Source organism: Otolemur garnettii, unplaced genomic scaffold (genome assembly GCF_000181295.1).
Source record: "Otolemur garnettii isolate 467f Iridium unplaced genomic scaffold, OtoGar3 scaffold00010, whole genome shotgun sequence".
NCBI classification, from domain to species: Eukaryota; Metazoa; Chordata; class Mammalia; order Primates; family Galagidae; genus Otolemur; species Otolemur garnettii.
In genome coordinates this window covers 29,329,218-29,342,812 of record NW_003852405.1, presented here as the reverse complement: position 1 = coordinate 29,342,812, position 13,595 = coordinate 29,329,218, and the positions used below count along the sequence as shown (strand labels likewise).

Here is a 13,595-nt window from a genome sequence, read left to right as displayed (position 1 = left end):
CCCCCATGATCCCGAGCATCAACATCCCTGGTGACCACACTGTGGAACACGGTGGTGGTGTCGCTAAGAGATTTCAATATGGTTAAGATTCAGATCTTTATCAAATGGTAAGAGAAAGAGAGACTATTCATAGTCAGCCTTACTCCAGAATGGATTTAAATGGCAGTGAGTACAATGATTACTTTGCCAACTTGCAGACTTAACTGTGGTTCCTTCCAGGAAGATCTCCAACACCTGGCTCAGCACCGGCTGGTTCACAATGACGATTGCGTTGGAGCTCTGTGACAGGATCAATGTTTATGGCATGGTGCCCCCAGACTTCTGCAGGTAGGATTTATTCTGCGAGTGTAAATCACCCGCGGTGTTGTGTGGGGTTTATAAATATCTCATTCTGTACAGCCACCATGAAACATGTTCTAACTGTCTTCTTGAAGCAATTAATTAGCATGTCCCAAGTTCTGGTTCTAGAAACAGCAAACAGCATTTAATTATGGGATATAAAATATTGAAAGTTTTTGTTTGTACTTGCTAGAGAATAAATCCATCTTGTGGGCTTCATTTATCTTCTGAATACTTATCAGCCAAGAATAATGCAATAATTGGCATAATATTAATGATGAACAGGCATTAAGAAATATTAGTTTTACTCTCATTTCAAAGGAATGTGATGATTTTTTAATGAATTAAAGAGGGCAATTCCTTTGACAGGGAGGCCTGTTTTCTAAAATTAAAATATTCCTCTAAGCCTCCTTCCCTTGCCACACCAGTAGCCTGGGTTTGTGCTTCTAAGGTCAAAAGCACCGGTATGATTATTTTGATGTATCGGTTTAAAGGCAGCACACACACATCTCTGTTGTACCGTAAGGTCCATCCTGACGCATGCCCAAAGTTTGGTATGCGCCACAGACACGCAGAGCAGTGTTCAGGACCTGATTTATGCAAGCCAGATTGGAAACTCACCTGTAATTTAATGTAGTGAAGCTAATACAATCAGAAAGTGCCCTTGTTTTCAGGAATGCCTGATGGCCTCCATGTGGCCTTACTTCTGATCTTCAAATGCTAAAACAAGGGGTTGGGATTTTTTTTAACTCGCTCATTACAATGCATGCTTGTTTATTCCTTCATGTGTTTTAAATCTGACAACTTCTCAAAGGTCATGGGTCTTTAGGCCAAAACCACAATTTGGTGATTTAAAGCAAGGATGAGAAAGAGTGCCCCCTCATCTCATGCCATTACCATTTTGCCACTTTCCCCCCTTTTTAACCCAAAGACCTAACAGGGCAGCAATATAGTTGATCTTTAAGGGTCAGATCACAAAGGAGAGGAGAGTTATGGACAGAGCAGACCCCTGACAGAATGAGTCCTGGGCTGGAGACTGCACCTGTATAAAGCCTGGGTGGCCACTTCCTACCCCACCGTGACCTTGAACAAGTTGCTTAATGCCTCCATGTCTCAGCTTCCTCATCCAGAGAAGTGGATGTGATGATAATAACAGACTCTGCCTCAGACGCTTGTAGGCGGATTAAATAAGTTAATACATGTGAAGTGCTTGGCACAATGCCTGGTACATGGCGAGCACAGGCAAGCTAGCTTGGATCCTCACTCAGTTTTTCATCACTTAGCCCTGTGTCCCTGTCTAACAATCTGTGTGCAGAAGTAAGTAGGAGGGCATTAAAAAAGTAAACTGCCTTCTCAAACCAACAGGCTAACAAAGGCAGCGGGAATGGCGCTATGGGCGGGCAAACAGCCATCGAAGTTGATGGTTATACAGCAGACATAATTATGTAATATTTCCACTAGGATGCCAGAAAGGAAAAGCATGAATAAATTGAAATGTTAATCACTTAGAGTGTTCAAGGAAATATTCCATTTATTATGGAAAACAATTGAAAGGCAAGCTAACCTGTCATTTTTCTAACTCAGAGTTAGTTCATCACCACTTCACGTACAGTAGGAATGAAACAATTTATAGAATGGCACTAACAAAGAAATTAAGATAATGTCAATGCACCATATGTTGCCGCTGGCTCGGGGTTTCTGTTCCTAAGCTACCATCCTGAAGATTCGATAGTTGTCTGTACAAAGTGGTTTCAGCAAGATCTCTTCCAACAGATCCTTATGCCCAGGGTTCCCTCAGAGAGAGTGGAGATGGGTGGGGAGTCACCTGGAGACGGTTAGGGCTTCAGAGAGACAGGCTGCTGTTGGTCTCAAGGCCTGGTGAGGGGGGCACGAAGGGAAAGCCAGGGACAGCCCAGACTGACCCCAGAGTTCCTCACAACTTCATTTCCAGGTCACGTTGGCTGAACCACCGGGCACCCAGTTCCTAACTATGTGACCCTGAACTTTGTCTTCTTCATCCATAAAGTGGGAATAAGAAAATAATAATAAATGCAGCCGTATCACAGGGAAAATTCAATGAGATAATGGATGAAGAGTGTTTGATGCAGTGCCTTGTAAGTCAGTCCTGCTACTAGTCTGATCATTCCTCCTGTGGTCCCTTCAAAAGAAAAAGGGAACTATTAGTGGCCATATCCCGCTATTTTGCACCTGTGTCATGAGCTCTTAAACTTAAGGAGGTGAGCTGAAGATTTCGTGAGGTGGCAGGTCTCAAGCTGGTGGAGTCCACCAGAATGTAACCCTGAGGGCAGAGTTCTGGCTGTTTGGTTCAATGCTGAAGCCCTAGACATAGGACAGTAGATCTTTAGTGTCCTGGAATACAGCAGATGCTTCGTAAACACCAAGTGAATGACTCTGTACTCCACTCCTGCGATCCCCCGCCCCTGGGCTGCAGACTGGGATGGGTCCACTGCCTGTTAGGAGCCCGGCTGCACAGCAGCAGGTGAGAGGCTGACTAGGGAGCAAAGCTTCCCCTGTGTTTACAGCCACTCCCCAGGGCTCACATCACCGCCTGAGCTCCACCTCCTGTCACATCAGCAGTGGCAGTGTGAGATTCCCACAGAAGCACAGCCCCTACTGTAAACTGCATGTGTGCGGGGTCTAGACCTCCTTATGAGAATGTAATGCCTGATGATCTGAGGTGGAGATGTCATGTGCTTCAATCATCCCCAAACCATCCCTCCTGCCCCCCACTTCGGATCCGTGGAAAAATTATCTTCCATGAAACCAGTCCCTGGTGCAAAAAGGCTGGGGACAGCTGCTCTGCTCTCTCTTTAGTGCTGTAGTTAAAGGTGTTGTATGGGGTGAAAATACCCATTTATGACTCTAAAAAGCCTTGAGAAAGCTGTTTGACCTGACTGAGCCTTAGTGACCTTGGGCAAGTTCTCAGAAACTTGCACTTCCACGTCTGTGACATGGTGATGACAGCAGTGCTTGCCACTTCCGAGGGGCAGTGGATGAGGAATGCCCACACAGTCCGGGGCATATTAAGTCCTCAGGAAGTCCCCAGGTGAGTGCGGATACCCCCCGGCATATTTTCAGGAGATGCCTGGCAGCACAAGGGAATGTACTGGGTCGGTGAGGAGGGCCTGGTTCCTGGGAAGGAAGGACCCTCACAGCCCTCTGTGTGAGACCGACCTCACTTCTCCTCACCATGAGAGTTGGCACCACGTGGCCTCCAGCTCCTTGTAGGGTGTCACGTGGGCCTCCTGTGCCCAGCCATTTGGCAGTTTCCTGAAAGCTCCCAGCCTCCCTCTAGAATGCAGAGCTAGCCACATGGATCCAGAGTTCAGCAAACAAAGGGAGAGACAACTGTTCATTTTGGCAAATTAACCATTTTAGACCTTAAGACATTTAGTACCCTCAAAACAAGTCATTAACAAAATTAATCACAAACCCTTTTTTTCAATCCATTCAACTAGCTCATGTGGGACACCAGAGTGGTGGTCAGAAATGAAGGGGACAGTCTCCTCTTCTTGCCCCCCAAGTCTCTCCTGACCACAGTTCAGTCATGTGGCACACAAGGTCACACGAGGTGCCCGTGGGAGAAACGTTCACTCTCTGCCTGTCAGGAGCCTCTGACCCGCTGCACTTGACTGACACATTGTCTCTGGCTGTCCAGCTGGACAGGGAGGAGTCTCCGCATTCCTCTGAGCCTATATGGGCACAGAGCCAAGACGGGGGAACATGCCCCACACCCCCTTTGAACAAGAGCACACCCGCTTGGACCAGCTTTACATAGTTTCTTTTCAACAAAAGATCTCTTAGCAAATGAGAACTTTGACCATCTCTGGTCTAAGATACTCATGCCTGCCAATCTGAACTAAACTCTCTCACACTTTTCAGGGGAGTTTAATCATCACCTTGTTATTTCTGGGGAGAGCAGAGGCACAGAGAGACAAAGCCCTGAACTTACTCCTGGGCCTTTCCAACAGTGTGGGAGGGCAGTGGCCGGCAGGGAATGCAGTGCATGGTGTGAGGGAGGGGACACGGCCCATGAGGGCCTGATCTCCCACATCAGTGTGGGGGGCCTGGAGTTATCACTGCCCACCCAGCACTCCTGGAGCTCTGCCTGCCTCTCATCCCACCCACAGGGCCTGTGTCACTTCCAGAATTCATTCAATAACAAGAAAACTTCTGGTGGCCCCTAAAAGTATTCAGCTCATGGACTCCTTGAATACAGTGTCATATTCACATTTAAAGCCACAAGTGGAAACAGTGGAGGTATAAATGATGGCAGATGTGGGTCATGTCTCATTCAAGGCCTGGCAGAACGGCACACTCACTCAAGGTCATTAGAGCGGTGTCCTGGCTCTTCTTCTTTAACCTAGGATGCCAGTGACTTCCTGGACTGTCTTCTACAACTACTCTGGTCTTTCTCCTCTTCAAACATCACTGCCTGGCTAGATGACACCACACGTCTGACCCTATCACTTAAAACCCCTGTGGGTTTCCCCAGAGCTGTAAAGTTCACACTCCCTAGCTTAGCACATGAGCCATCCAAGATCAGGCTTTCAGAGACCACATCAGTCACATCTTCTCTACTCAGCCAGGTTTGCCTGAGCTGTACTGGAAGGGAGCTCAAGCTGCAGACAGCTGTCCCTATGCCCTCAAATGGGAATACCCCATCCCCTCTTTCCCGAGCTGGCTGATGATTTCTGGCTCTTTACTAGTACTAGTAATGGCTGGTGTGTGTTTTCTGTACCCCACACAGGCCCTGTGCTTGGCCTGGGCAGGTGCTTTGTCTCTTTGAGCCTTATAATCCTCCTATGAGGTAAGCATAATTATTATCACCATTTTACATACAAAGCTTAAAGACACGAAGCAGCTGGCCAAGGTCATAGAGCAGATAAGGAGCAGAGCTGGGAGTTAAATCCAGGTGTCCAGGGCTCAAAAGCCAACGCTCTTCACCCTTCACTCCACGTTCAGACACAATAACCCTTCCTCCTCAAATTCTCCCTACCCTCCTGTCTGAGCAGATCTACTGCACATCCACCTCTACCAGCCGACTGCCCTGGCCTCACCTCACTGAGCGATTTGTCCTGTAGGCTCTGTGAGAGGAGAGGTCATGTCTCAATCCATGTCCTGACTTTAGCACTTGTCATCGTGGCTGGCACATAGTATGTATTCAGTACAGATTGGATCAGTGATAAACAAAAAAATCCTTTCCGTGGGAGAGAGATAGGAGATTGATTCTAAACTTTTTATCACAAGACCAAAAGTGCCAGGTGTATAAAAAGTAGAATTAGCACATGATAAATTCAGAATTGTGAGGTGACCCCAGAAGTAAATGGTGGCCACCCTTTTTTATTCTCAGCCAGGGCCAGCATTATGTCTTCAAATAGGGGCTCACGTATCCGCCCCCACCTTGCCTCCATCACCAGCCTTCAAGCTCGTCAGTGTGCAGAAAGCTGGAGAAAATTAATGCCATGTTGCCCCAGAGACAGCATCAAAATATATGATTCTGTGGACTGTAGGCTCTTAAATCACGCCATGTCCACATCGGAAGCCAACTCCTTTCTCTCTAGATGGCTTATAAATTGTAATGAAAAGATCTGTTGTCATTGCCTTCCCAACTAAGTTATGGCGAGTATTTAATCTCATTTTCCATTGTAAATTATTTGTGATGATAATGGGCCAAGCATTTAAATTCTACCTAATAATCTTATTTCTGGTCCTACTTAGCACATTACCAAGTTTACAACTCTCTGTTACCCATCATTTCTTGAGTATTAATTAGTGGGGTAATGATTCAGAGTGATCACTGTCATGGAACTAAATTAATATCTCGTTCATAATGTGAAGGACATCTCAAAGGTATCGTGAATATCAGAGAGTTGATTCTGCTAGAATTATTATCTAGCCAACATTAATAAAGCTGCCAGCCTAATGGGGAAAGTTCTTCCTTGGTGACAGTCCACTGTGTAGAATCGGATGCTCACAAGAGACAGGTGTGGGATGGAAACGCCACCCAGGCAGTTCACGTGTTATCAAGTGACTTAAATATATGGTATTTCTACCTAGGTACTCATTTTTTCTTCCAACTTTGCCATAATTTTGCCAACTCTTACCAGTCACCGTGTGTTTCCACTCTCTTTCTTCTATCTCCCTTGTAACACACCTGACCTAGTGGTGGGGGGTCTGGGTGGGGTTCGGGTGACTCGCTGTGACCCTCTGTCCCAGGAAGGATGGACACTTCAGGCCCTGGCTGTCCCATGTACTCAGAAGTGTTATTTCATAGGTGTCCAAAGCACACAACTGTTTCCTTCTAAAAGAAGATCCGAGGGCAAGAAATGAAGGGAGCAGAATAAGGATGGGTTAAGGGTCTCCTAGGCCTGGGGCAGAGGTGGAGGAAGGACTATCATGGGCGCGTTGTCTTGTGACTGCTACATGGTGTCACCAAAGGCCCCAATGCCATCCAATCAGAGTAGCCTAAATACTTGACAGTTATTAATTCAACTCTATTCTTCAGGCATTTCTCAAGCACCAACTATGTGCCGGGCACCTTGTACTATACAAAATTTTATATATGTTAATTTTTGTTTTAAATGTTTTACAGTTACAGAACAGTTACAAAAATAGTACAAGGAGGTCACATACCCTTTATCCAGCTTCCCCTACTGCTGATAGTTTGAGTTACTATGGTCTAGTTATCATAAGGAGCCACCCTTTTGGTGTCCCTAAAGGCCCCTGTGTCATCCAGTAGGCATGACAGTGCCAGAAACTGCAGGTATCACCGAGATTTTACCAGTGTCTCCACGAACGCCCAGGATCCCTTTGCATTTACGTGTCATATCCCCTTCCTCTCTTCAAATCTGCGATGTTCCTCAATCTCTCCCTGTCTTCCGTGACCTTGACACTTTTGAAGAGTCCTAGTCAGGAGTTGGTAGAAAATTCCTCACTTCAGGTTAGTGTACTATTTTCCCATCCTTAGACTAGGGTTATGCATTACAGGAAGAGATACCACAGAACTAGTAAGCCCTTCTCAGCATTTCATAGCTGAGGTTCAAGATGTCAGCATGGCTTACTATTAGTGATATTATCCTGGCTCACTTGGTTAAGGTGGTGTCAGCTCAGCTGGATTAACCATGGTAAAGCTACTATTTTTCCCACTGTCATGAATAAATAACTTGGAGGAGATACTTTATGCAGACAGCCTGTTTGTCCTCACCTTTTTCTCGTCCTTGGTGCATCTTTCCTGCAACAATCACTGCAATGTTCTAAGGGTGGTTTCTAATTCTTCATTTTTCCTACATTTCTCAATTCCAATTTTCCACAATCAATACTATTTCTTCTTTCCTGTTTGTTTTTTATGTAGTTAAGTATTTATTGAAGTCATTGTGGGCTCGATGATATTTATTTAATTGGCTTAATAATCCAATACTCCCATTATTTGTTTTGATACTTAAACCTTTTCAAAATACCTGTTCCTGGGGCTCTCTCCAGATCATCTGAGGCTGAATCTGTAGAAGTGGAGCACAGGCAATCTATTTGCTTAAAGCTCCCCATGTGCACTAAATATTTAGTTCCTTAGTTCCTTCACTCTCCCCATTTGCCTCCTCCAAAAAGAAAAAAAAAATCCTTCCTCCCGTTATTCTGCAGGTCCTGTTCCTGCACTGGCCGTCAGAGCATTGATGGCAAGCTGCAGCCAGCCACTTGGGGAACAGGCTCTGCCATCATCTCCATTCCCTCACCCAGGCCACACCCCACTTAGGTCCCCCTGGCCTACAACAGGCACTTGGATCCCAGAATTCCCTTTTACAGCAGCCTCCTCATGGGGGAATTCAGATGTTATTGTCATTTTCACTGGGGTCAAGTGAAGGACAGAAAAGCTATGGCAGCGTTTAGAAAGTCAAGTTTAAAAAAGAGCCAAGGAATTATAACCTTCAGCTAGGAAGGGCTTTCTAAATGAAAGCGGAGTAACTGCCTATGGCAGGCTCACAGCCGGGAGAGCCGTTTCGACGGGCCCTGGCTCTGCCTTCCCAAGGCCCACAAAGCCCTTTTCTGCTGATAGGACAAAGTTTTAAAGTGTAGAAACAACTCTCACTTACATGAATGCCTGATTTGGACACCTCTGAAATCATAATAACCAAATATATAAATTTAATTCTCTTCCTTAATTGATCGATATGGAGCCAGATATGTTTTCATTCTAAGAGATGGTCTTCCTGAATCAGGAAATTGATCCTCGAGCGTCCTTTAGCTGCTTTCCAATTACTCTCTGTCCCCAGGTGCCAAATCAATCTCATGATATTTTTAGAAACCTAATTGTTTCTTTAGTCAGATTGATGCCAATAATATGTCCAAACTTAGATGAATCAGATTTAAAATGTGACTTGTGATGAAATGAAAGCTTAACCCCGAGTGTACCACGGCAGTGGGTCCCCAGATTATGTCACATGAGTCTGGGGACATTTGTCACCAAATTGCTATTCCTTGTTGCTTATTTTTTTCTTCATAGTGGTCAGTTCCAGCCTGAGTTTTTTCTAGCATGCATTTTCTATACTGAAAACATTTACTAAAATTTCAGAGGGATTCCAATTTCTGGGATAAATAAATTAATGGAATCCATAATAACTAGACCAGGGAGGATCAATGTTTCATGATAGAACATGGAGATACTTCCAAGGTAGGTATCTAGAGATGCAAAGTATTAATTCAGCACAGCATCCAAGCCGGATAAGGGGCACTGAGATGCTGCATGACAGAAATAAATCTCTCTTCCTGGAAGAACTTTAACCCAAGAGGAGAAGCAGCTCAAAGGTCTATTGTTGTCAGAGCCACAGACTCAACACTCCTCTTGATAAAAGACTTAGGTCCCTGACCCCGGTAAAGTTGCTACTCTAAAAGCCATTTGCGTATTGATCTGTGAAGAAAACCAATAGGTGTCTGGCAGGATGAGCATCTTTGGGAAACCAAGTCAGTGCACTCAGAGGGCAGTCTGAGCCATGGGACGGGGGAGGGGGGGCTCCCAGCACGAGGCTCTGAAATGAGATGTGCACACAGTGGGGCAGCCTGGGGCCCTTCTCCATCTCCACAGAAAGGCCCGTTGGGGAGTGTAATTCCAAGTGGGAAAGTCTCCCTGCTGGGAAACCTTAACTAGTCTTACTCTCCACTCTGCAAAAGAGTGCTGGCCTAGGCTGGATACCAGTCAGAGACAAAGGCACTTTCATGGTTAAACATGTTGGTAACCCTACAGCAAGGGAACCCACCCCCTTATGTGTCAATCCTGGGTGGGCTGCCTGGAAGAAAAGAAACCATATTTCCTGTTTGAGGCTGAGGTGGGGATTCAGAGGCAGAAGAGTGCTGGGACTATCAGGCCACCAGCAAGGACTGAGGATTTAGAATTTCTAGACTAAGACTCAAGACTTTCAGTACCTCCACCACCTGGAGCAACAAGAGGAAGATGGTGGCATCCTGCTGGCTGTCTTCCTTTTTGTCTCATAGGATCAAACGACAATCATCAGTGTTCCACACTTGCGGGAGAAAAAAAAAATGCCTTTAGAAGCTTGTTTTTCAGCTGCTGGTTCAATATAAGTTTCTTTCAGTAACAAAAATTCAAAGCACATTTACTAAACACCCACCAGGAACTGTTCTAGAAATAAGACAAAACTCTGCCCTCATGAACAGACAATAAATGAATAAACAACAATTTCAGAGAGCAATTAATGCCATAAATAAAATTAATCCAAGTGATATGGAGGGAAGGGTGCAGGTGTCAGGTAAGGCTGCTCTGAGGAGGACCCAGTGGTGAAGAGTGAACTCAGAGAGAGAGTGTTCCAGACAGGTGACTGAGGAAGGCTGGAACTTGGTGGCACTGACAGCAGAAAGGCCAGGATGGTGGGAGTACAGTGGACAGGGCCAGATCCTACACACCTGCCAGGCCACGCACGGCATGCAGCTGAAGCCTCTGGAAGGTTTGGGGTGTTTTAGTGGATAATGAAATGTTTTACTTTGTGAATATCTCTACAGCTACTTATGGTAAGTAGACTTTAAAGAGCGGAAACATATTATAGCTGTGACTTCGTAGCACTTAGTGCCTAAAACCCAGAAGCCTAAACGCCCCGTAGCACATTTGCCTTCTCTTTGTTCAATGTGACGGTCACCGCACGTATTTTACATCCTAAACCTCTCCACGTGCTCATTGCTTAAACATCAGAAAAACCGTTTTCTGAAGTTCATTTAACTAGAAAATATGAGTTATCCTTCTCAGCTTATTACAGATAACATCTTACCTCCATCAGTCAGAGGAAACTTTTTTCTTTAATCAGTTATCTCGTTTTCCTCCTACAGGGATCCCAATCACCCTTCAGTACCTTATCATTATTACGAACCTTTTGGACCTGATGAATGTACAATGTACCTCTCCCACGAGCGAGGACGCAAGGGCAGTCATCACCGCTTTATCACGGAGAAGCGAGTCTTTAAGAACTGGGCACGGACTTTCAATATTCACTTTTTTCAACCTGACTGGAGACCAGAATCATTTGCTCTAAGTCACCCTGAGAATAAGCCTGCGTTCTGAGGAATAAATGTGCTGGACTGTAATCCCAGGGAACCCCTATTCGAGACACAGGGACCTCGAACATCCTGAGTCACAAGACAGGAAAAGGTAACAGAGCTGGTAGCAGATGACAGCGTCACTTCTCAAGAAGTACCATGGACAGCTACCGTCCAGACTCCACTGCAAAGCCATGCAGTTGGTTTGTAAAGAAAATTCCAAAATTAACACATCCAAGTGTTTCTCCTTTCAAAGGAGAAGTTACCTTAGGAGCTGAACACTCGTTTTAAAAGCATTTCAGATCTCTTGGTATTGCCTTCAAAACTGAAACATGAGCAACTCAACAATATCAGTTGCATTCCTTTATAGAAACACCATGTCAAAAGACATTTTTCTATAAAAAGTGGTATCCTTTCCTGATCTATAACCTTTGTCACCTGTTACACTCTGTATGTGTGATTTGTAAAAAGCAGCCTGAAAGTATAGATGATATTTCTGAAGAGCACATCACTGACTTTCATAAAGGAAATGTTTAATATTTATTTATTGAGAGTTTTTTAGTGCACTCTAGGCCAGTATTTTTATAGATTATGATTATGTGGTAATTTATCTTCCCTCGCTCTTTAATCCTAAATAATGGTTGGAAATGGCCTAGAATTGGGTTGATGAGTTTCTGTGTCCACAAAGCTCACTGTCAGCATGCAATTGGTATTTGACTTAGAAATGTCGTGTTGCATTTTTTGAACCCCTAGGCTTCGGGAAAATTGTTCTTTTATAGAAAGAATAGCTATGGCATTTTCTAATGTGCAGAAATGTTCCAAAAGGACAAGAATGAAAACCAAAAACTGTATTATTAAAACAAAAAGATGCTACTGAGAAACTTAAAGATAGTTTTCTTTAGTAATAATTTGTATAAGCAACTTTTCTTAAGCCCTAGTTTCCTCTTCCCCAGAATGAGGTCACTGTAACAGACGACCTCTTAGGTTTCATCCCAAATCTGAAATTCTGTGAGTCTCTCGTTGACCTGTCTGAGGACTTTGCACTTGGAATGATGGGGCTCTAGCACTAGCTGGAACCTTAGTTTTTGGTGGGGGGAGACTTTTATATTCCCATGCAACTTGTATCCCTCTTCTGTTTAGAAACATACTTCCTCCTGCATCCCCACGGGCTAAAATCTACCCCCTGCTTCTCTTGAAACATCACTACACACACACATACACACACCACACATACACACAAAAAAGACATTCTTCTGAGCCATTCCTTGGCTACAAGAGCAATTAACTACTGTTCTCTATTATACAATTTGTTTATCTTATAAACTGCTTAGACTCCCTTCAGATTTCACTACACATCTTCTTAGATTATATTCATTACCCCTTCCTGGTCTGAAGGAGGATAAAAGACTTATTTAAATAATAGCCAAGATCCATTAGTATTATAGACTTTTATTTAAACAAGTAATATTGTTCAAAAGTAGTCTTTAAAAAAATATGCTAGTGTTTTCTTTACACATGGCTTAAGAGGCACTGGTTTCTCTGACGCCAAATTTGAAGGCACCAGCAGATTTTATTATGTATGGAGACTGACATTATTTTATAGACATGAATTGGCTTGGAATTAAAGAAGTCTCTCACATTACCACTTCTTGTCCCTTAATTGTGTGGAGTGCCGCTGTTGAAATGGGAACGCACTCATCCAGGTATTCACGTAACAAATACCAAGTGTTACTGCGATGTGGCCTGCCTTGTTAAAAGCCAGAGAGATCGACAGGGTTGTCCAAAACATACCGCAATGCATTTTTAAATTTTCCCATAATTTTTAAAGGGACTGTGAATTTCATCCAACACAATGTCTTCCATAGCGTGAACCCTGAACACACAGTGTTTTATGAACATATCAAAAAATGTATGAATTTTACACAATTTTTTATAGGCCACCTGAACAATCACATGAAGAGATTGTGGCTTAGATGTAAATGGCTCCTTCCACAACTCCTGGATTTATGGACACTGGGAAAGGCACAGCTGGGACATGTGAGGACGTAACTATATCGGCTAATCTAATAATAGCTCCCATTCCTGGGTGTTCAGGCTGTAGGTTGTTCTTTCTAACAACAAAAAAAGACCATGATGATAGTTCTGTCTTTTTTGTAACTTCTACCACTCAAATACTCAAAAGAATGAAAACAGCCAAATTCTGAAAGCCCTGGATTTGCCAGGAAATTTAAGTCTAAGTTTAAGTTTAAGTCTACGTGTAGCTAGGATATGTGAATTCATATTCTTGAAAAACCATGGTGTAAATAAGTGTCAGACATTATCATTTGGGTTGTGGTTTTATTATAGCATTAAACGAAAATGTCTAGAGTTCTGATAGATTTGGTAAAGGACCCGGTTGTGGGCAATTGAATTCTCGTCTTGTCACTACCATTTCATGACTGTCGGTCTCAACACCACTCAATCCCATCAAACATAAACTCCGTTATAAAAGATGACTGCGAAACCATGTTTCTAGACCTCCGTGATTGCAATGCCTGGTTGCGTTGGAAGCCTAAGTCATGCCCGTTAGGTTACGTACCTTTTTCTCCTCTCCCAGCTGTGTCCTCAGCTTCCTCCCAGCTTTTAAGACCATAGGAATACAATGCCACAGCTGGCAGATCCATGGCTTCTGTTATTTCAATGCAAGAACATTTGGCAGA

General features: G+C 44.0%; 1 protein-coding gene across 1 annotated transcript in view; it reads left to right on the top strand.

The window, feature by feature from the left end:
* ST6GALNAC5 (ST6 N-acetylgalactosaminide alpha-2,6-sialyltransferase 5) overlaps positions 1 to 351 on the top strand; it is a 127,934-nt gene extending 127,583 nt beyond the window's left edge. Inside the window, exon 3 of the mRNA XM_023509809.1 lies at positions 220 to 351. Coding sequence (XP_023365577.1) covers positions 220 to 285 — 66 coding nt within the window. The 3' untranslated portion in view covers positions 286 to 351. The remainder of the gene's footprint in view (positions 1 to 219) is intronic.
* The last annotated feature ends 13,244 nt before the right edge of the window (positions 352 to 13,595 follow it).